General features: G+C 35.6%; 1 protein-coding gene across 11 annotated transcripts in view; it reads right to left on the reverse strand.

The window, feature by feature from the left end:
• Positions 1 to 21,435, reverse strand: part of LCORL (ligand dependent nuclear receptor corepressor like) — an 84,896-nt gene that overhangs the window by 16,412 nt on the left and 47,049 nt on the right. For 4 of the 11 annotated variants that reach the window (XM_027642712.1, XM_027642718.1, XM_027642717.1 and 1 more), the window contains exons 6-7: positions 14,466 to 14,556; positions 333 to 5,211 (exon numbers count right to left, since the gene is read on the reverse strand). In XM_027642712.1, the coding sequence (XP_027498513.1) occupies positions 333 to 5,211; positions 14,466 to 14,556 (4,970 nt within the window). Of the gene's footprint in view, positions 1 to 328; positions 5,212 to 8,791; positions 13,056 to 14,465; positions 14,557 to 21,435 lie in introns of those variants that run through there. The other 7 variants (XM_027642716.1, XM_027642713.1, XM_027642715.1 and 4 more) reach the window with 5 other exon arrangements.

The raw sequence follows: 21,435 nt of genomic DNA on the forward strand, positions 1-21,435 counted from the left end.
ATATGAGAAACGACACAATGGAATGAGATTCTGTTCCTTTTGAAACCAACAGCCAGTTTTGACTGACTTCAGAATGTCAGAGCTTGATTTCTTTCTGTCTGAACTATATTAGCTTATTGGAGCTGAAAGAGTGGTATAAAATATTATGCACATTTTAAAATTGCACTTTCTGCATTATTCTGATGTTATATACTGTTTAATTTCATAGCTTATCTGAAATTCAAATGAATGACATGCATAAAAAAAAAAATTCAAAGTGCTTAGTTGTTTGACTTCTCCAATTCCTTAAGATTTCAATTTCAAGATGAAGCGGGGAACAGGAACTTACCTACTTGGTACTTTGGGTAATAAGGTGCCATTTGTCCACTACTGCATGATTGTCTCTTATGCCTTTTTCTTAAATTTGTATCAGTGGTCTCCCATTGTGGACTTTTTCTTTTGTTTATTCTGATAAGAACTTCAGAACTACCAGCAGGATTATCGTCCTGGTTTACACTACTATTTAACTTTCTGCTGTGAAACTGGTCATCCAGCCTTTCAGTCACTTTAGAGGAATTAGATCCTTTAGATGTTTCCATTTCATTTTCTTGTTTCTTTAATGCATTTTGCTTAGTAGAATGGGACCTTAAAAGAGGATGTCTTTTTTCTTCCATATAGGCCTGAGTGCTTTTACTCTCAACAGCTTCAGGAGAATAAATGACATTATTTAGCTTAAATGAATTGTGCTGCTCAATATGGTTGATTTTTCTCAGAAATATCCTACAGTCTTTAAAGGTTTTGGCTTTCCAAGTATTTTGAAACAGTTTATCTTGGCTTTGTTCTTTTCTAACATTTTGCTGGCAACAAATTGTTCCATTCGTCTCTGGATGTGACTTAAGTATGTTTGCTATACCAGGATGTGGGTTAAAGTCAGACGATCCCATCATCTGTTGAACAAATGCATCTCTGGCTTCATTTTCAGTTGGCAAGAGGCTTTTCTGAGACTCTAACAAAGTCTGAGCGGGCTGGATTTCTAGCATATTTTTTTCCTGGAGCTTGGGTGTTTCATCATTGGTTTCCCCACTTGTACTTTTAAACAATTGGCTTTGGCAAAATAACTGCAAATTTTTCTTTTTTGATTTCCAGCCTCCAGGAGCTGCATTATAGAGCTTTTTTGTTTGTCCCCAACTATCACGCTGCAACTTTTTAAATTCATTTCTTTTTAATCTGGCTAATGCGAAATTACTTTTCATGTTTAAGACTGGAGACCTCACTATGTTATGCAATATTTGCAATTTCCCTGCTGGTTTTGAAGGGGAGGATAGTGCAAACTTTTTAAAGTGCTTTCTGAAAGGGCAAGTACTAAGATCAGATTGTTTAGTTTCTGTCTTTGTCTCTCTAGTACTAACTACTTCTAAGGGATTGCGAGCATTTGCCTTTCTCACTAGAGAGAGAGACTGTGTTTCTGTAGTTTGCATAAACCAGGTGCAGAGTTCATTCATATTATACTTTTTCTGAAAAAGCATTTTTACAGGTGATGTTTCAAGTTCTACAAGGCAGGAGTCTAAAGGGTTTGACATTTCAGTATTACAGTCTTGTTCAATGGGATCCCTTTTTTCACATACACATTTATCAGACTCACTTCCCCCCACGCGCAACCAGGTATTAGTTATCTGTTCAAATCTATTATTTAGTTCTTCCAACAAAGTGTCACTCGAAGTGGAAGTAGGCCACCACCTGAGAGAGGGATTTGATGAAAATATGGGATCTGATGATACTTCATTAATGCGTCCGAATTCATCATCCTTAAGATCCTTTTTAGCATTTCCCAAATTTCTCAGCTCTGAGGTATCTTTGGATGCTGTGCTCTGATTTGATTGCGCACGTTTTTCCTTTCGCTCTTTAGCTTTTTTCAAATGGAGTTTATAAGACTTATGTAGTAAGGCACTTCTACAAGTAAATGCACTAGAAGATGCTAATGAATGTAAAAAATGCAGTGAGGGTTTTCTGTCTCTAGCAGAATGTCTTGATGGAATGTCACGTTTTCTTGACATTGCTGCAGTAACATTGGGTGATCCATCTTCTCTAGAATCTTTCTGCACGTTCTTTACTTGACCCATATTATTGCACAGTTGATTTTTTCTCTCCTGTGGTGTGTTTTTTTCTAACACATTTTGCTGTTGTAAAGGAGGCAAACCGTTGCTAATGCTCACTTTTCTTTCCTGAGGTGAAAGTCTACTAACAGTCACTGATATGCCAGAAATTTTTACTTTTGCTGGCCTACCAGGTTTTCGAACGGTGGTTAATGGTTTCTTAATCTGCCGAATGACATTGCTGCAAGGATGTGGCGATGCTGGGTTACTCTTGATAGGTCTGACATAGTCATAACCAGAGACCTCCTCCTTTTCAGTAGCAGGATTCTGAAAGGCTTTTACTATTTCAGTCAAAGCATTTCCAGTTTCTGTATTGTGCCTCACTTTGCTGGGGTCATTGGCAAAATTAGAATCAATATGTTGTGTGGGCAGCACACTAATCACATTTAGATTACCTTCAGAAACATGTCTCTTTGTTCTTCTTGACCTTCCAAAAACAACTGTCACAGTAATATTTTTGTTGCTGTTAGCTTCTTCCAATACTGCTGCATCAGACTTGATGCTTTTACCACCACTGCCAAGTTCAGGTCTAGCTTTTGTGCTTTCATTCATATCCATTTTTGGTTTTGGAGGCCGTCCAATAGGTCTCTTAACCTGCTTAACTACTTGAGGACCTATTTTCTTTGGTCTACCGGGTTTTCTTTTTAAAACCAATTCACTGCTACTGCTTGATTTCTCCACAATTTCATCATTTTTTTTCAAGTCATTTACGTTAGTCTGACCAACTGGACAAGAGCTTGTAATTGCTTCTGCATAAACACAACTTGACTCCTCCCTGGTATCATTTTCACTGCAATCACAGTCCATGACACAGACTGCATGAGAAAGGTCTCCTGTGGCCTGTTTGTCTAACGAAGTGTTCGTGTGCCCTTGAAACAAACAGAGATCTGTGCTTCCTTTAGGAGATGCAGCTGCAGATGTCAAAGTGTATTTGACTCCTTCATGACTATTGACCTCTGAGACAAACATAAGCTTAACAGGACTAGAGTAGTTTAAGGGAGATGAGATCTCCCCAGCTTCAGGTGTTGCATCCAAGTCCCCATTATTGGAATTTGAGCTGGAAGAATTAAAAGTCAGAGATTTCAAAAGGCCATCATTAATTTCTTGATCTATAACCATTTCTTGTTTGTTTGTTGTGACACAAATTGCTCTGATTTTACTGCTGCTTGGCACATGTGAATGTGAAAGGAAGCTTTGTCCTGTGCATCCCATTTCACTCAGAGTGAAGGGTAAGCCCCTTCTAGCAGCTGGGTTCATAACCTGTTCGTAAGCATTATCTTTTAATTTTTGGCTTATTTTGTAACTATCCAATAATGAGTTGTTACTCTTTCTGGCTAAGTTTAATGTATCTTCTAAACGCTCCACAACAACTTGCAGATTTGTGTCTCTCACAATTTTGCTTATATTTATGTCACTGCATCTTTCAGCATCTTCATTTATTTTAATGTTTTCCAAACTTTCTAAGGACTTTTTTGCACTGGATGATTTTCTAAACATGATATTGTTTGTTACATACACAGAGTACCATCCAGGAGGTACAACGTTACGTTTAGTTCTGCCCAAGATTTCATTACTCTCATCCTTTAGAGGAATCTGACCAGTCTCTTGTAAGGGTGCACCATCTCCTTGTGTATTTGGGAGTTTTGCCTGGTTGGCTGTAATAGCACTGTTTTCTGAAAGAACTAAAAAGCCAGAGTTGGTTGGAAAATTAGTAAGAGGTAGTTTGAAAGACTCTGTTTGGTGTACTGGAAAGCACATTGGTTTGGTTTGGCAATTCACACATGGGTTGCTTTCAAGATGTTGCAAAGCCTCATCTTCTATCACAGTAAAACTATGTCTTTTATTTGGATGTATTTTATCGAATTTTTTTGTAGATTTCTTTGCATTTCTCTCAGAAATTGACTTTTTTCTCACAAGAGTTTCATCAAGGCTTGCAAGCTCTCTCTTGATTTGCAAAGACTGTCGTCGAATGACTGGTGAATCAGGAGAATTATATGTTGCAAATAAAGTTTCCTGACGCTTGCGAAATCTTGTCTGGATGATTTTATTTTCCATTTGTTTATCGTGTTGGCGAAGTAATTCCATAAAGCTGTAATCACTTGCCTTAGCATTATGTAAAAGAGACGTTACAAAGTCTCCCAATTTGACATCATTTTCTGGTGCCCTGTCACTGCTAGAAAGTTTTACAAGATTTGTTGCTATATCTGTAGTGTCTATTGATTTCAGCTTTTCATTAATGCGGTCCATTAAACCTTGAAAAATGGCAGAATGTTCACCCTGCTCAGACTTCTCAGAACTAATGTAATCATCACTGCTTTGGGTGTCTATTGACATCCATGTTCCATCTGAACATTTGGTCTCTTTTCCTTTGCGTGTTTTACCTCCATATTCAAATTCTTCTTTGCTTCCTTCAGCTGGCAGGAGGGATGGAGGCTGGTTGATGGATATTTCAAGCTTGTTGTTGTCTAAAGTTGGAAAATCCATAACCGATCCTTCCGATGATTCAAATTCTTTGCTGTGTACAGGTGACAGTGGAGGTGGTGATGGGCTGCGAGATCTATTTGCATTTTTAATGCTGCTTAAGAGATCACAGTCCTTAGTTGAGTAAGTACATGCTGCTGCTTTCACAGAATGCCTGTTATAATTTTGCAATTGGTCAGCACAATACTTAGGAGAACTACATGCTTTGTTCACCATTGTCTTAATACATCCAATCGTTACAGCTTGGCATGACAAAGAATGGAAATCTTTAATACAAACAGACAGAGGTGGTAAACAAGTGTTTGGCCTTTGATTTTGTAAACAGCACCTTTTCGTCAGCACATGTCCATCGCAACTGCAAAATGAAACGTGAACATCCTCTTCAGTAAGGGAACTGGGAGTTTCAGAGTGGACCAAATGTGTTTGCTTGCAACTGCAAACTATAGGAACATTTTCGTCTTGTATTAAGAATTTTAACATAGCCAGAGTCTGTTGCCAGTGATATGAACAAAAAGACTCCAAAACTTTGTTTAATGTTGATTTTCCTTTCTCCAAATTAGCTGTTTCCTCTGAATTTGCATCAGCTGTTGAGCTTGAACTGAAAATGAAAACAAATCAAAACAAAATATAAATTACAGTAAAACACCACATCTAATGGTTTTTATAATGGTTAAACTCAAACCTAAAAACCCGAAGTTTACAAAACAGTTCTGCTCTATTTGCACTATTCAATCACACTTGCAAGTGTCACTAGCAATGATGTGCACCTTATCAGTGACAGCACTACCATTAAGAAAAATAATCAGGAAGAAATTAGGGGCAAAAAGAACTATATATATAATTACAATAATGTTAACTTTCTGATATTTCAAACTATTTTAGCCGTTAATGAAGGAAAACCTTATCAAGAACCTGGTGAGCTTCATATTACTCCCATTTCACTAACTGAGGCACAGAGAAGGTAAATGACTAAGGTCAAGGTTGTGGCAGAAGAAAGAATGGATCCATCTCTCCCAAATCCCACTCTCAGATATTTAAATATCCAAGTGTATTGAGTGCTTTTCAGGATACACTTGAAGATATTTCTAAGGACATTTTCATTTCTCTATTTATTTTTAAAGAATACCTAACGAGTTAACAGAAAATGGGAAAAACAGCCACTTGCTACTGTTATTGTTCTTTGAAGGTAAAAGTTTGACTTCCAGTTTTCAAATAAATTGCAGTGGTGCATCACTGGCTCTTCATTGTAATATATTACACACACACACACACACACACGTGCGCGTGCATACACACACACACACACACACAGGTTCCTTTGTTAAACAAAAACAGAGAATAAGTAACTTCTGTGATAAAGGTTAATACCCTTTAAATCTCAAATACAGGGTAGGCCTATATCTAGACAGGACTTTTGAGCAGTTGTTCTCAAAGATATTAACTAAAAATAAAATAACTTATAAAATACTATCTTAACTATTTAATCAATTTCTTATAAATTATTAAAACTAATGTCACTACTTACCTAATCAATCATTTATATTGAAAAGCTGAAAATTTTCCATGGTAGAAATTAATACAGGTATTTCTTCAATTAAATACAAAATCCTTATGCTGGATAGCAACTATCAACAGATAGTTAACACCTAGTTCAAATGTTTTACTGAAATCAATTGCATGAGCAGAAAATGTTAGAAGAATTCTGTTTTAGAAAAGTATATATTATTTAAACATATCACCAAACTCTGAACATGACACTAACTTTTTTCCCTATTATCCCCTGTAATTTTTTTCGCATTTAAGCCTATAATTTGAAAAAAATTCGTTTTGATTTGGTTTACAACTATATTGATCAATGAACGAACATATTTAAAATTTGATGTGCTGTATTTATATAAAGTTACCTATTCATTAATTAACACATATCCAGAATTATTACATCAATAATAACTTTTAGCTTCAAGTATCTTAATAGAAATTATTACATACAAATTTGTATTTTTATTGTCCTACACAGATTTTAAAGTTTAGAGCTTAAAACCAGCCAACACTACATAATAATTCTTTGTGTTTTTTCCTTCTCCTGTAATATTCTGTATGAAATGGTATATATTCAAAATCAAGCATCTAGGTGATACTAACTCATAAAAGTGCAAGATAATTGTGCTGGTACTAGTTGAAATTGCAATTATGTTTAAACTGAAATCATTAAGTCTTAAAATCCTCTTTGCACCTGCAATCTAAAGTAGAAACAGCATTATTCAAGGGAATGTCATTGTCAGGATTTAACTGTTTTTGAAATACCACTACTTTGAGAAGAGTCTGACTTACTCTTAACTAATTCAGGAGTCACAAGGTGCTGAAATGTATCAACACTTGTGAAAATGTAGCTTATTCTAGTAATACAATAAAGGATAAAAAGGATTGCCCTCCCCACCACCACAAGTTTAATTAAACAATGTTTTGAAAGGCCAACTAGAAAAATTAACATGGCACCAGGTCTTCATCTTCAATATTTTGTTTGTATATCAAGAGTAAATTTTTTAAGTACTAATTTGCTAAAGATAGCTACAGTACAGTCTTTTTTAAAATGAATCTTTACACAGGTACCTTTCTGTCTGTCTAGACTTGCAAGGTAGGTCTATAGTTTCACTGGAGAGCTTTAATTGTAGAGAACCTGTATCCATAACTGCTACTTAAAGTCTGTTCAGTGGTGAAAGAAACTTCTGGAGCCCTACAACCTTCTCGAAGTCAGAAATCTCAAAGATTTCCACAGGCCTCAAAACTGTTTTGCATTTGCTACGTGAAGATTAACTTGTTGTATAAAGGAATATCCTGGTTACCACAGACATACTGGACATTTCTCTAAAACAAAATCTTTCCTGGTTATCTACCCCTGTGTGATGTCTGTGATCTGCTTTCCCTTAGTGTGAGTTAGTTTCTAAAACTGACAGACAACTTGACTTCACCTGTTCTATTGCAATAGTACCACACTCCACACGATCTTCCAAGTTTGTGGAAACACATCAAGCCCTTACTCAATCACCATCTGGGAGCAGAGCTTACTACACAAACAAGTTCAAGCATTAAAGCAATACATTTTCCTTGAAGTGTCTTTCTGAAGAGATATCAATATATTTAAACAAACTAATTATTAGTAGCTTTTCAATAAAACTATGGAATTATACTTCAGTCTCCTGTAATTCTTTCCTACAGTGCTTTAAATTTGCATTGTCATACAGTAGTTTAGACTATCCTCAGGATAAAAGGCTTAAACAATAATTTCATATAGGGAAGAGCTATCACTTTCACAACTGCACACTTCCCTAACAGAACTGCCTTACACCTCCTCCAAATCACAGACAGAAAGATGGCTGGAGAGAGTGCGAAGGAAACGGAGGGGTTGAGGTGAGAGGACCAATATGCACTGCTCCCCCTGTACCTTTGTGCAAGGCATCACTGCAGACAAGGGTTAACACGGAATGACACTATTTCCTTTCTGGAGGACAGGGGCAGTTAGTGACACAGAGTGAGGACTGGCTGGAGTCCAAAATTGGCACAAAGGTGGTGACATGATAAGGTTCATTACCAGCCTTTTAACTTACTATTTTATGCATAGAAGAAGTAAAACTTTGCCTGCTCCACAAAAACTATCAGCAAAGAGCTCTACCAGACGACTCCCAAAAGAGGTCCTTCCCTAGAGGTCTGTCTTCTGTCATCTTGAGCCAGAGATAAGATAGATCAATCTAGCAAGTTCTTTACAGAGTGAGAACAGGAACAAAACCGGAACAGAAAACATACTTTCAAGTACTCATACGAACGGCATAAACTATTATAGAAATATAAATCTAACAGAAATGTTTGTTTTCTGACTTTACTAAGTAAATAAATACCTCAAAAAAGCTATATCTTATCCATAATGTATAATTTTTAGCTGCAAACTAAAGGGGGTAACTGTTAGAAAATTAGTTCTCTGAATTTTTTCTCCTTAATGAACAATGAATCAATCTGAGAAAAGAAACCATCTTTCCTTAAAGCTACTATTTCTGATGAAATTCTCATAGTAAATTAGTAATTATGTGCTTAATTTGTACAGTTCTTGATCTTATGTCACTGCTAATAAACTTGTGCCTCAGGAATAAGTCAAATAAGTCAGTGTACAGGTTTTTGTTTCTTTCTTTTTTTTACTGAATGAGCAAATCAATCACACATCAGTGTTGTAAATTTATGTGCAAAAGCATTGAAGTGCTTTACTACAAATTACAACGTAGAAACACGTTAACTAAACAATTAAATTCATACAATCAGATTTAGGAATATAACAACACAAAGAAGAAACAGAATTACAGTACATTTACAACACAAGACAAATACATGGAATTCATTAGAAAATATTGTAATAAATAATTCATGAATTATAGTGCAATTGATTTATGCATAAATATAACTAATTGCCTAAAAATCAGTTGTTAACAAAAATCTGTCAAAAATCAAGGCAGCCACAGAGTTTTACTAAATTACTGCGACAATGGAAATACTGCAATTAAAAAACAAATACAAGTATTTGTACTGTAAACAACTAAAAAAATCAGTCTCACTAAAGTTAATATACAATTTAATATAAAATTGTCATTAGCTACCAGAAATGGTTTAAACAGCTTTACTGAGCAGTAGTTCTAAAAACAGAGGCACTGTTTTTTAATATAAAATACTTGAGAAACATTCAAATAAGTAGAAAGCATGTAGGGCTTGCTTTCGCCTTCATTTAAAAGTCTGCTGAAACAGGAATTTTCAGAAATTGTCAATTACTAAGTAGTGACTGGTAACTGAATTTATAAAACAGTTCAAAATGTATAATTTAAATGACAATTAATGAAATACATAGGGGTTGGGGAAGGAGAATTTACACATTTCCCTGCCTTTCCTTAGTTGTGTAATTAAAGGTTAGCCTAATAATTAGAAACAAATAATTCTGTTCCTTTAAACACTTACAGGTTGAGTATCATCTATAAACTATCAAAAAATATTTTAATTACTATTTCTGACCAAAAAATAAATACAAGTACTAAAATGTTGAAAATTAATTATAATATTACATACAAAACTACTGAGTACTGTTAAGTCAATAGTAAAATGATCCCTGATTTTATGAATCCTGTTACATTTTTGGTCAGGTCATCTTTTAAATGATATAAAAAGAGTACTGTTACTTGCCTTCAATATAAAGTTCTGACTCAAATTTCTAACATTGTCTGAGGAGTAGAAAACATCAGTATGGTACAAACAGTAGGCAATGTATTGAAGCCCCAGATTTTTGCAAGTAAAACTGTAAAAAGACAGATGTTGAAGCATTTACGTTTTTTCAACTGCATTTTTCAGTGGGGATATATTCACAAATTATTCCTTCTGGTCCTCACAAAATATGGCTTAATTCTTTTAAAATGAAAGATGACCCTGACACCTGCTCTTCTGCAAACTCTTTATCAGGTACACTTCTGCTTAAAATCTTAGAATCATAGAATCTGCTGAGTTGGAAGGGACCCGTCAGGATCATCGAGTCCAACTCCTGGCCCTGCACAGGACAACCCAAGAATCACACCATGTGCCTGAGAGATTCATTCTGTAATATGCAAGTAAACCTTAATGACTGAAGGAGATTCAGTGTAGATCTGAGAGACCAAAGAACTGAGATATTGGTTGTGCAGTTTCAAAGGATTATTCTGTTTTAAAATGGAAGTCGTTATTTTTTTAGTAGCGTTAATAGATACGGGCTAGATTTTACCATCAGTATTGCAGTATGTTCTCCACTGAATTTAATGGCAAGTTTATCTATAAATAAAATTACCTGATGTGGCCCATATGTATCCAATGTACCAATTCATTTATATAATTAACCCATACACATGCAAATTTAAGTGGGGAGAAAAATACGTGCATGTGTACGACACGTATAAAAGTTGGAGAAAAGTCTTTTTCTATGCCAAATTAGATGCATACAGAAAAAAATACATGTTGAGAGGAAAAGGGCATTGATGTTCAGTAGTGAATGTATGAAGCAAGCCCCCATTCATATGTAGACATGTTTTTGATATTACATAAAAAAAATTAAGTGTGATAAAAAGTCCAATGTAAATACTTTGAAATTTATGTAAAAACTGCAATATGAAGGTAATTGGTCTCCCTTAAATTCTATTAAAAGTTACGTATTTAAAATGAACTAACTTCTAACTACCAAATTTATAAAGACTTTATATTATTGAAAGTTCAAAACAGTTTCACTGTTTAATATTTGTATTTCTATCAAGACCCTGAACTGCAAATTTGGTTATTAGCAAAATGATAATGTAACTTGGTATTCATTTTGATAAACTGAAAATGTTTTGAAATGTCACAGCAGCAAATACATTACAGTTACAGTGAGGTTTTTCAATAGGAGTGTGACACAATCCTTAAATAAATTTTAAGTAGTCATAACATCAACTAACCAGCACGTTTAAACAAAAAAACAAACAAACCCAAACCATTCTTAAGCTCATTCTGTGCACATTATGAACATGCTCTAAGTTGCATTCCAACTTTCTTTTTAAACCTTACAAGTTACCTTAATCGTCAAACTAAAAAGGAAAATTATGTTAAAGTTTAAATTATTTTATGCTCTTAGTATTCCATCTTATTTCATATTTAATAATTCTATAACTACAGTAATTTCTCAGATTTCATAAGTGTACACTTTGTAAACACCAATTTCTTTCTAAACAAACAACAAAATTTTCTTAAAATGATAAAAAAATGCAGTTTATGCCTGCTAAACACACATTTTTAGTAATGAAATGTTTTTCTTACTTGTATTGGATATTTAAGTAACGATAAACTTTTTTTTTTTCACAGAATGTACTATATCCTACTAATACTTCACAAATCCACTTCCTTGTAAGGAACTAGCCTTTTTTTTAAAAAATCCACTGCTTTGTATAATCTGAGTTACTTACAATTTATTGCAAGTATTCTGTGAACTATAAAGTCTGCTAACCCTCGGTTGTGTATTTCCATAATAAGATGGATAATTGAATGGGTAAAGTGGTTCTCCACCAATTAAAAATTATGCTTCACATGACAAATACTTCTTTTCCCAAAACATCTTTATGCTATTGACTACTAAATAAAACCTGAATCTTTTCACCTATTTATACAAGGATTATATTAAATACACACTATCAGAATTAAGTGAGCAACTCTATAATTCTGTCCACAGTGAAAACCCTGAATAAAACTATTTTTCAAAAGGCATGTATGTGGTTTTTGAACTGTATAGTTTCATGTCTTCTGTCAGAGTGAGCATATGTATTTCTCACGTAGTGTGTGTATACAGACATACATACACACACACACACAATTCGCTAACAATTATTCTACACAGGCTTGCTACTATTTTTGCAGCTGCCAGTCCCTGAATCTGTCATATTAAATAAGCCAGTATCTGGTAATCGGAGTTTCTTCTTCGGTGGAGTCTTCAATGTTCCAGATCTTTCTTTTACTTTATATTCTAAAGTGCTGTGAGGTACCCCATAAATTCCTTGTGCTTTGGAAACACTCATTTTCCCACTCATTACCATTGCAATTGCTTCTTCCATTATTTCGTGATCATACTGCCGATAGCGGCCACGTTTTTTTCTTGGTTGTTTATTATCTTTACGATCCAAACTATCTTCTGTATTTTCTGAGGTTCCATCTACTGTCCCATTCTTAGCATTAAGACACAAAGGAGAGAGGTCCCCATGCAGAAAGTAGGAGTCAACACTTGAGTGAGTTACAGGTCCAGAACATTCAATTTTGTTCTGTTTAGGGAGGATATTTTTCAATTTTTGAAGAGCTGATCCTTCTAAGACTGAGGAGGTTTTAGAAACGTGGTACATAACATCCAGAAGACCAGCAGTATCAGACTGTGGTTTGGACACAGAACTTATTCTTAGCTGAGGAATTTTTAATTGTACAGTAGGACTTGAAGTTTCATATTGTAGATTTTCACTTTTTTCTTTAAATTGAGTGACCATTCTCTGTAGAGTTAACTGGTGGAGGTAACTGGAAGCTGTTGGGAATTTTAATTCTGAGGTTTCAAGTAGACTGAGTTTACTTTTTTCTGTGCGCTCTGCTTGAGCTCTTGCCCACAAGGCTACTTTTTGTAGGACTGCACAAGTTTCTTTACTGTCTTTAAATGAATAACTATCATTGAAATCTCGAGTTTTATTTTTAAAAGGTGCAGGCTTTCCTGCTGGTAAGGCTTCTAAGTGGAGAAGTAAAGTTTTTTGAGGTATGCCATAAAGTATGCCTGCTTTATTTATGTCCAGTGCTCCAGACTGAATGTCTTTCAAAGCTTTTGAGAGCAAACCATCTGCAAACTCAGCACTTCTTTCCACATAGTCCTCTCTGTTTCTGTGTAGTCTCCTGGATGGATGGAATGAAACGATGGTAAACTGATGTATGAGAGACTCTCACACAGCTATGGAAGGGAAGGGTCCACTCCTTTATTATACTCCTTGCTTCGGTAACATCACTGCTTCTGATACTTTTTAGTCTTTGAGATGTGGTAGTTAAATGATTATCCTAGCAAACTTACAGTTCTGGTAGGACAGTACGTCAAAAATCATACGGTGGCTTCTACAGCAGCCCTTCCAAGAACTTTATATCCTAGCTCAGTATTGGATAATAGTCTCATGTGCTTGTTATATTCCCTTGTTCACATGCTTGCAGAGCAACACTGTTATAATTTTAGTTATACAATTAACGTTCCATTAAATACCCAAATCCTGAAGGAGTTTTTGTTAGTAGAAACGTGACGTTACCGCTAAACAAGTAATAAAAGAGTCAACCCCCTCATAGAAAATTTGCAGCAATAAGTACATAACTACACACAAACATCCCAGACTTACACAAAACTAGGCTTTCTACAACAGTAAGATAAAAGTGCTGTTGTTAACAATCAAGTTCATTTTCGCAAAATGAGACACAGTTTAAAAAACTTCTAGTCACTACTTACAGCTCACTAGTTACAAAGTCATACTCATTTTCAAACTTCTTCGTATGAGTAAATTAATAAAATGCACTTCTACATCATTCAACAAATACTGCTACTGTAGTCCTATTTGCAATAAGTTATTTGGTAAGACGTACAGGTGACAAAAAGGGTCCTGCTATGGCTAGTGGATGGGAGGATGCCAAGATCATAAAATCCAACAAAACAATGCATTTCACTAATTTTGTGGTAGCTTTCAGCAGATGCAATAACATTTTCCATGCTGAATAAAGACATTTAACCATTTGCCACCACACACCATAGTCAGAACCATGATGTAAGTTTAAGTACGATGATTAAGAGCTCTCTCTCACGCGCTTGCTCTCTCTCTTATTAAGGAGTTTTATAGATAATAGTCATTTAACTTGTTCATGTTAGTTGAGGAACATTTTACATCTAATTATTAACATGGTCATTTTTGTCCAAAATTGAAGTTTCCTAAATAAACTCTAAAAGAATTATTTGCATTTTCTTCTACTATTCTATTACTTTTAATGTGTTATGTAATCAATTTTCAGGTAATTTTTAGTAACATGAACTAAAGTTTGGTGATTGTTCTGATAACTTTTCTTTAAACAGAAAAAAAGGAAAAAGACAAATGAAACATATGATATATACATAGACACACACTTATGAGTGACAAAAATTCTTTTGAAAGCAAAATAGGAACCACATGTGTGTGCCAGTATATACAAGTATGTTATGAACATAAAACCTGACCAGAGAAGAGAAACCCCGATTGTCTTTTAGATAAGCCAAAGAGAGTCCTAAATGTTGCTTACCCAGACACTGAGTTTTCAGAACACAATGGATCATATTTTGGTTCTTCCAACCTTGCGCTTTTCTTCGTAGAGAGATCTAGCACTCCATCCCCTGCAAAGAATGAGCAGTGATGATAACAGTGGTTTAAGGATCTCAACGATTTTGTTAGCAAATATTTTTTACCTATGGCACAATTTTCAAGCAGCTACTTTGTTTTTTAAAATTTCTGACACCATAATCCGTTAACAATGTCAGCCATCAGCAAAAGATTTTGTACATTTCATTTGGAAAAACACTTTTTTAAAATATGGAAAAAAATAAAAAATAAACCCATTCAGAGAGAATAAAATCTAAAAGAATCTATATTAAACAGAAACTTGACTGCTTTCCTTAAAATCATGTATGCATCTATATTGCACTGTTTACTTTCAAGGCAACCAAAACAATGTACTTGATATTACTATTATTATTATTCATATTTACATACTGTAAACAAACAAGTCTGATGCTGAAGTTAAAATTCACCTAACTAAATCCTAGGCTTACAGGACAATTCAGGTTAATAAGGATCTCAGGAGGCCTCTAGACCAACCTCCTGCTCAGAGTAGGGTCAACTATGAGACCAGCCCAGGTAACTGGATAAGCAGGTAGTACTCCAGCAATTGGGAAGCAAGCTTGAGCCCAGTACAGGGTTTTAAGAAAATGAGACCTATGCCATTAAAGGTTTAAACAGTTTATTTATAGAGACTCCTCCTGCTGCCTCCACATATATGCAATAATGAAATTAGAGAAACAGGAAGAGGTGGGAGTCTGGGGTGGAAGTCTGCTCTGTTAAGTCGCTGGTAAATGCTAAATTCAAGATTTATAGCTGGCTGTTGAAGTCTATGAAGCACTGAAACAGGAAAACATACTTTTTAAAAATCAGTATTTAAAAACATTGAAAACTAAAGAAACTAACTAGCACTTGAAATACTACTTTTAGCTTAAAGGTTTTTCTTTAAAAAAAAAATATCACATTTTAATCAGTTAAATCCCCTGAATATATTTAATTTCATACCTTTCTTCCTTGGTTCTTTGTTTCAAACTTGGGCTGTTTTGTGTGCCTGAGCTCTGCGAATTCAATTTTCAGTTTCAACATGTAGCTCAACATTCAACTCTACAATCACCCTCATACTACCCCTTATTACATTTACAGTGTCATTTTCATGTTACTGCTTATTATTTCTAAAGCATCAATCAACTGTATATATTTTCCCACAGCCTCAGATGTAGACATGAAGCACTGGCTGAAGAATCCAAATGTGAACAGCAGAATAAGACGTCAGGAAAATTGTTTGGGTTCCTCTCCTTTTTACCAGTAATGCAAAGAAACAGAGTTCTGTGTAATAATCAAAGCCAACTATTTGTTTTGGACTGATTTCTAGACTGTTCTTCTGCAACTATTTTGCAGAAGAAGGGTAGAGAAAGTAACATCATGAGTCAGCATTAGGAGAAAAATATTTATAAATATGCCACTTGTCAAAGATGCTCCTTTTCTTCTGAATACATTCCTTTCAAAGTCTTCCTTAGCCCTAAGAATGTTAAAGGAAGGACTAATGTTAATCAACCTCCCTGATGCAGTGAAGTTAAAGAAGAAAAAGCCAATTAAAAACACTACAGAAATACTCTACAGGGACTATTTGGTCCACCAAATACTCAAGTTTGCAGTGTCCCCAAGTCCTGTGCAAGACAGATTTTATCTGCTGTGTTCTGTCAGTCATACAACCCTTTCTTAAGCACAAGTGTTCCCTTTCACAACAGTTTTCCCATCTGCAATTGATATTCATAGGCAATATGATAAAGTTTAGAAGAGATCACTGAAGAAAGTCACTGGAGAAAAAACTACTTCAAAGTTGACAACTCATAAAGTAATGAAGAGTTAATCATCTCTAACCAATTTACAAAAAAAATTTCTAGCTAACTAGATTGTTAGGAAAAAAAAAAGCCCCAACAAACAAAACCCAAAGGTTCTTGTAAAATTCCATAACAAAATCTAACCAAAATAATTTTCATTTCCAATCTTTCAGAATTGGCTTTGACAATACAAGGCTAGTAATAAGTCGAAAAATGACTTAAAAGAACACAGTACTGAAAATGCAGGCTTCTGAAACCAAAAATTAGATAGATTTTGGGCCTCCAAAGGGTAAGCAGAACTGAAGTCATTTCAGATTCAAGACAGTTCCTCCAACTCAGCAAATGCATTAATTAAGTACATGACACTTCCCTGAAGACAATGCTTTATGGGAAGATGATACTCAGCAAAAAAGAACAATGCAAGAAATTTGATATCCATACAAAATATCAGATAAAGTCACTGCACTCCAGATTTTTATTCAGTGATTTCACTTGAATTAAAAAAAAACAAACACCAAAACAAACAGAAAGCAAAAACCAAACCAAATCACAAAATAACCCTCGCAAAAAACCACCTCCAACTGGTAGGAAAGTGAGAGCATTTGCTATAAAGCCTTAAAATATAATAAAATCCAACCTAATGAAAGGAACATATGTATATATACACAGTAATACCAAAGTTCACTTTGGTACATTAGGTACGAGATCTAAGAGTTTGCACAGGGGCATCCTGTATGTGGACAATGAAACATGAAAACTTGTTACTTCCAAGGTAGGAGCAGTTTTCTCTAAACTGAGCCAGAACTTTTTACTATTTCTTATCAAATCACTCAAAATAGGTATTAAAGCAAGAATTCTGAATAGGAACTGAATGATACCAGGAATAGAAAAACCACTCTCTAAAGTGGCTTTAATAAAAGACATGAAATTAATTCCACTCTTAGCTAAAGTCATGACTACTAAGATGACAGTCTTCATAAACAACACTATGTAACACTGGATAATATAAAAAAATTCTCAGATTTTTTCAGATATGCTACTCATGGTCTTCTAATGAAGCTATTTCTGTGCAAATTAAATAATTTTGATCTTCAAAGAAATGGCTCTTGCAAACTGCAGGTGTTTACAAACCCGCCTCCTCCTCTAAGAAGTTTCAGCAAGCCTTCCTTAGTTCTAATATAGTGAGATTTAGTAAATAACAACTCTCCCTTTACCTTGCCCACACACCCCATAAAGGTTTTTGTAGCAACAAAACAACAGTCTTGCCTTCCATACCTTTCCTGATGGTGTCTTGCCTTTTGCTGGCTATTTCCTGTGCTGCTGCACACAGAAACTCTTTTCATGGAACTGTCAGTAAGAACATCAAAGCCTTTTATTAATTCTTAACTACAGCTTTGACTAACACCTTTTTGCTGACTTGATGTGGTATTTTGTAACACGAAAAACTGCTAGATGAAAAGTGTATGACCAGGTTTTGGGTGGCCACAGCACAGTCTTGGCAGCATCTGTCAGGACAGGCAAGGGGTTGCCCTGTGCTGGACACAGACGGTCCTGGTTGGCTCCAACAGACCCATTGCAGGGCACGGCTGAGCCCAGCAGCCATTTGGACTGAATCTCTGGGAAATCACATTTAAGAAAGGGGAAAAAGTGCCAGATGGACAGACAAAACAGGAACCAAAAGAATGAAGAAATAGCAGAGGAAAGCCCAAAGGCAGAGAGAAACCATTAGGTACAGACTGTGGACACTGCACACCCATTACCCTTGCACCAAAGGGGCAGGCTGTGGTGGTCACAAGGGAACCTGGAGCCTGGGAGAGAGGAAAGGTAGTGTTGTAATGTATCTTTTTGTTTCTACTACCTGAATTAAAAATTAAATATTTATTTTAATAAGCAATAATTTGAGTTATTTTACCCAAACAGTCTGTTTTGCCCATGATGGCAAATGGTAAGCAGTGGCCATGTTCTTAACTCATACGCTCTCCTTTCTGTTCTTCCCATTTTCTCCCCTGTGCCATTGTGTGGGAAGCAAGCAAGTGAGCATCTGACAAGGAATTTGGCTGTTAGACACCCTGGTAGCCAAGGAATACACACCTACTTGCCACAAAAATGTACCTCTTTACGGTGCCCTTTTTGTGCAGAAGTATTAAACTGTTTCTTGAATGTATTTACAGCTCAAACAATTTATCTTTGTGAACATAGTATGTTTATCTTCAAAAACATAGTATTTTCCCCAATACATATAGCAAAAACAGGATCTTAAGAAAATAAAAGGTTATTTTCAGCAGTGTTTGGAATTCTTTCAATACACTGCCAGCTTTGATGTCTTCCAAACTATGATGGGTCAATGAAACATGGGAATTATGAAAATTTTCTTGCACTTTTTGGCTATGTTTATACACTATCATTGGTTCTAGAAGACCTAGAAACAAGAACAAGCTTGTACAGTTAAACTAACAGATTATACATTTGTACTGCTTCTACTTCTGACTCTTGTAAGTCACCTTGCTTAGAAGCTTGAGAGCTATCAACTCTCCCCTATCTACATCAAGGGAAAGAAGCCTTTGCATCAGAGTTAGCTGCTGTTGGGAACATTCCTGAAAGAGCTCAGCACCATGACTGCGTGAGGAAATAAGTTGCTGCAGGATATTCGAAGACTGTTCCTCACTCACCGTTTTACTCTGCAAGGATGCTGCTTCTTCATTGGTTTAGTTTGGAGGACAAGCAATGTTGCAAAAGTACACAATTTTGTTTTTTTGTTAGGAGCAGTGCATGAAAAACAAATTTTCTTTCACTGTACAGAATATTCTTTTCAAGGCCTGGACAGTCTTATGAGTTACAGAGATTAGGAAAAAAAGAGCAAGATACAGGTATTTCTGGAGAAAGTTGCTGCTAATTTACAGATGATTGCCTGATTATTTACCACTAAGGTGCACAGAAATTAAAGCATCCTGCTAAATTACCACTTCCATATGCAGAGGAAAGCAGAGGATAATTGGAGACTCCAATACAAGTCAGGTGCCAAACTGACATACCTGGATACCAGTGCTTAAATACTAGTATTCAGTACTAAATGCTTCAGTACTAGGAGTGCAATGGATTGATCTTGGCCAGTAGCTATTCCCCAGCTCAGCTCCTCTCTGTCCCCTTCCTCAGTGGAGGGAGAAATAAGATGAAGGTCATCAAGATAAATACCAGGATATCATTTGCCAATGACCATTATAGGCAAAATGGACTTGAGGAAAATTAATTTATTGCAAATTAAAATTAATTTGGATAATGAGAAAAAGATAAAAACTAAAGTGCTTCCCCACTCCACCTTTTCCCAGGCTCAACTTAACTCCCAGCTCCTCTATCTCCCTAACCCCCAGGTGGCATAGGCAGGATTGGTAATGGGTATGATTCCTCTCTACAGCTTTTTCCTCCTCACACTTTTCTCCTCCTCCATTGTGGGTTCTCCACAGGCCACAGATCCTTCAGGAAATATCCAGCTGCTCCAATGTAAAGTCTTCCACAGGCTGCAATGTGAACAAATACCTGCTCCATAAGCTGCAGTGGAACACCTGCTTCACTGTGGCCCTCTCGCTGTGCTCCATGGAAATACCCACTCTGACTTCTGGAGCACCTCCCTTCCCCCTTCTCTCACCTTGTTGTTCACTGTGCTGTTTCTCACTCCTCTCCCTGTCCAGCATTTTTGCACTTTCTCCCTGATGTGCTCCACTAGGGTTTCTGTTGCAGAGCTGGCTGTGCCTTGCACAGGGAAGCCCTGACACATTCTTGTAGATGCCACCCTACAGTGCTCCCCAACTACTAAAACTTTGTCATATAAGCCCAACATACAGGGGTATCAGATCTGGAAGTGACAGATGTGAGGTTTTTTCAGAGTGCTTCAGAGATGGCCTGTAGGTACTGGAGGAAAGTAAAAAGCTTTCTTCAATGGAGAACTTTGGTGGCAGAACCTTTTTTCAGTGTTGAGCTAGCACTTAGCTTGGGTCTGCTCAGTGCAAAAGCAACTGCTTCGAGTAATCTGGAAAACAGTTTACACCTTCCTCTCAAGTGCAAGAATCACTGCCATAGTAAAGAAACAAGACTGTCTGTTTTACTATTTAGATCATTGATTTCAAAGACAACTACTGTAAATACAAAGCAGCTGCCTAAACAGAAAATGAACCTAAAGCATTTATATTTAAGTCATTATCTGCTTAACAGGATTTGAATTGAAAAGACTTTAACCTTGAGGATCCATCAAATCTGAACAAATTTAAACTTCCTACTCTGTTATTGCCACTTCATTTGGAAATCCAATTTGGAAATTACAATTAGCAAATGGTAGGAAGAGTTGCATGACAGTTAAACAATACTACTAAGAAGGGAATCCTTGTATAGCTTTTATAAGTCTCCAGACTGAAGAAGTATACTATGTTAGATACAGAACTATATATTTTTAAAAATATATCCAATTAAAAAACCTTCATAATTTTCTACTGTAAGCATGTGACACTTCATTATAAACAAGCTTCCTTCAGGCAAATACAGAAGTGAGAGATAGGCAGAATAATAACACATAGTCTTTGACAAAAGCTAATTGAAATACCTTTTTCTTTAATCTTTACACATAGAACACAATGCAAATAAAATGAGGAAGCTGACTTTTTTCATCTTGATCTTATTTGCTTGTGCTGCCATCACTACAGTGAAAAGCTAAAATAGCTCAAAATTGGTATGTTAATGGGAAACAGGAAGCACAAAACAACTTTCCTGATAGGTATGATGTTCAAGCCACCTTTCTCCAACTACAGTCTTATTTCATCAGCAGCTCTAAATTTCACAGCAAGACCAGTACCTTTAACATCTGCAAAGTGCTCCAGCAAACACGGCAGTTTAAGTTCTGAGAATCTACAGTATCTTATATAGTTTACTGTGTAAGTTGTATTCTGTGTGCTGAGCAACTATTTTAGCCTAAGCTGTTTCACTGAAGGTGCAGATTTCTAAACTTGTTATTTAGCCTGATTGTAAAAAAAAACCTCCAAAGATATTAAAAAAAAAAAAATTAAATAACTTAATTTCTCTATATTTCAGGTTTTTCTTAGATAAAAGATT

This window comes from Corapipo altera, unplaced genomic scaffold (genome assembly GCF_003945725.1).
Source record: "Corapipo altera isolate COAL_440 unplaced genomic scaffold, ASM394572v1 22, whole genome shotgun sequence".
Classification (NCBI taxonomy): domain Eukaryota; kingdom Metazoa; phylum Chordata; class Aves; order Passeriformes; family Pipridae; genus Corapipo; species Corapipo altera.